A 624-nucleotide genomic window follows, 5' to 3' on the forward strand; every position below is an offset into this window, starting at 1 on the left:
ATCAAACACTCCCAGGACAGGGACAGCACGGGGTTAGATACAGAGTAAAGCTCCCTCTACACTGTCCCCCATCAAACACTCCCCAGGACATGGACAGCACGGGGTTAGATACAGAGTAAAGCTTCCTCTACACTGTCCCCCATCAAACACTCCCCAGGGACAGGGACAGCACGGACGGGGACAGGAGACGCAGCTTATGGGACGTAGCGATGCCAAACTGAAGGAAGACATCAGTGAGAGAGGGAGGGAAGGAGAAAATGTTGGGGAGGAGATGTGGGAGGCAGTGGAAGTTTGAAGTGAAGCGGGAAGACGGTGGAGGGCTGAATGGCCTGGGTTCTGACGGTTAACCCAGTGTTGTGTGGTTCTGTGGCAGGGTGACTGTCGGGGGGAATGTGACGGTTGATGGTATGGCCCATTTCTTTGTCCCAAACGGAACAAGACCAGGAACCAGCATCACCATCACCATCGAAGCCTTATCTCCAGATACTGGAGACTTCAACTATGAAATGATGCAGCTCACTGTGATGGAGCAGGTATTTAGGGGCAGTGCTGAGGAAGCGCTGCACTGTCGGAGGGTCAGTGCTGAGGAAGCGCTGCACTGTCGGAGGGTCAGTGCTGAGGGAG

At 54.6% G+C, this 624-nt stretch overlaps 1 protein-coding gene across 1 annotated transcript in view; it reads left to right on the forward strand.

The window, feature by feature from the left end:
* LOC125488114 overlaps positions 1-624 on the forward strand; it is a 7315-nt gene that overhangs the window by 2593 nt on the left and 4098 nt on the right. Inside the window, exon 3 of the mRNA XM_048620982.1 lies at positions 374-533. Within this exon, the coding sequence (XP_048476939.1) occupies positions 374-533 (160 nt within the window). The remainder of the gene's footprint in view (positions 1-373; positions 534-624) is intronic.

Source organism: Rhincodon typus, chromosome 50 (genome assembly GCF_021869965.1).
Source record: "Rhincodon typus isolate 14 chromosome 50, sRhiTyp1.1, whole genome shotgun sequence".
Taxonomy (NCBI): Eukaryota; Metazoa; Chordata; class Chondrichthyes; order Orectolobiformes; family Rhincodontidae; genus Rhincodon; species Rhincodon typus.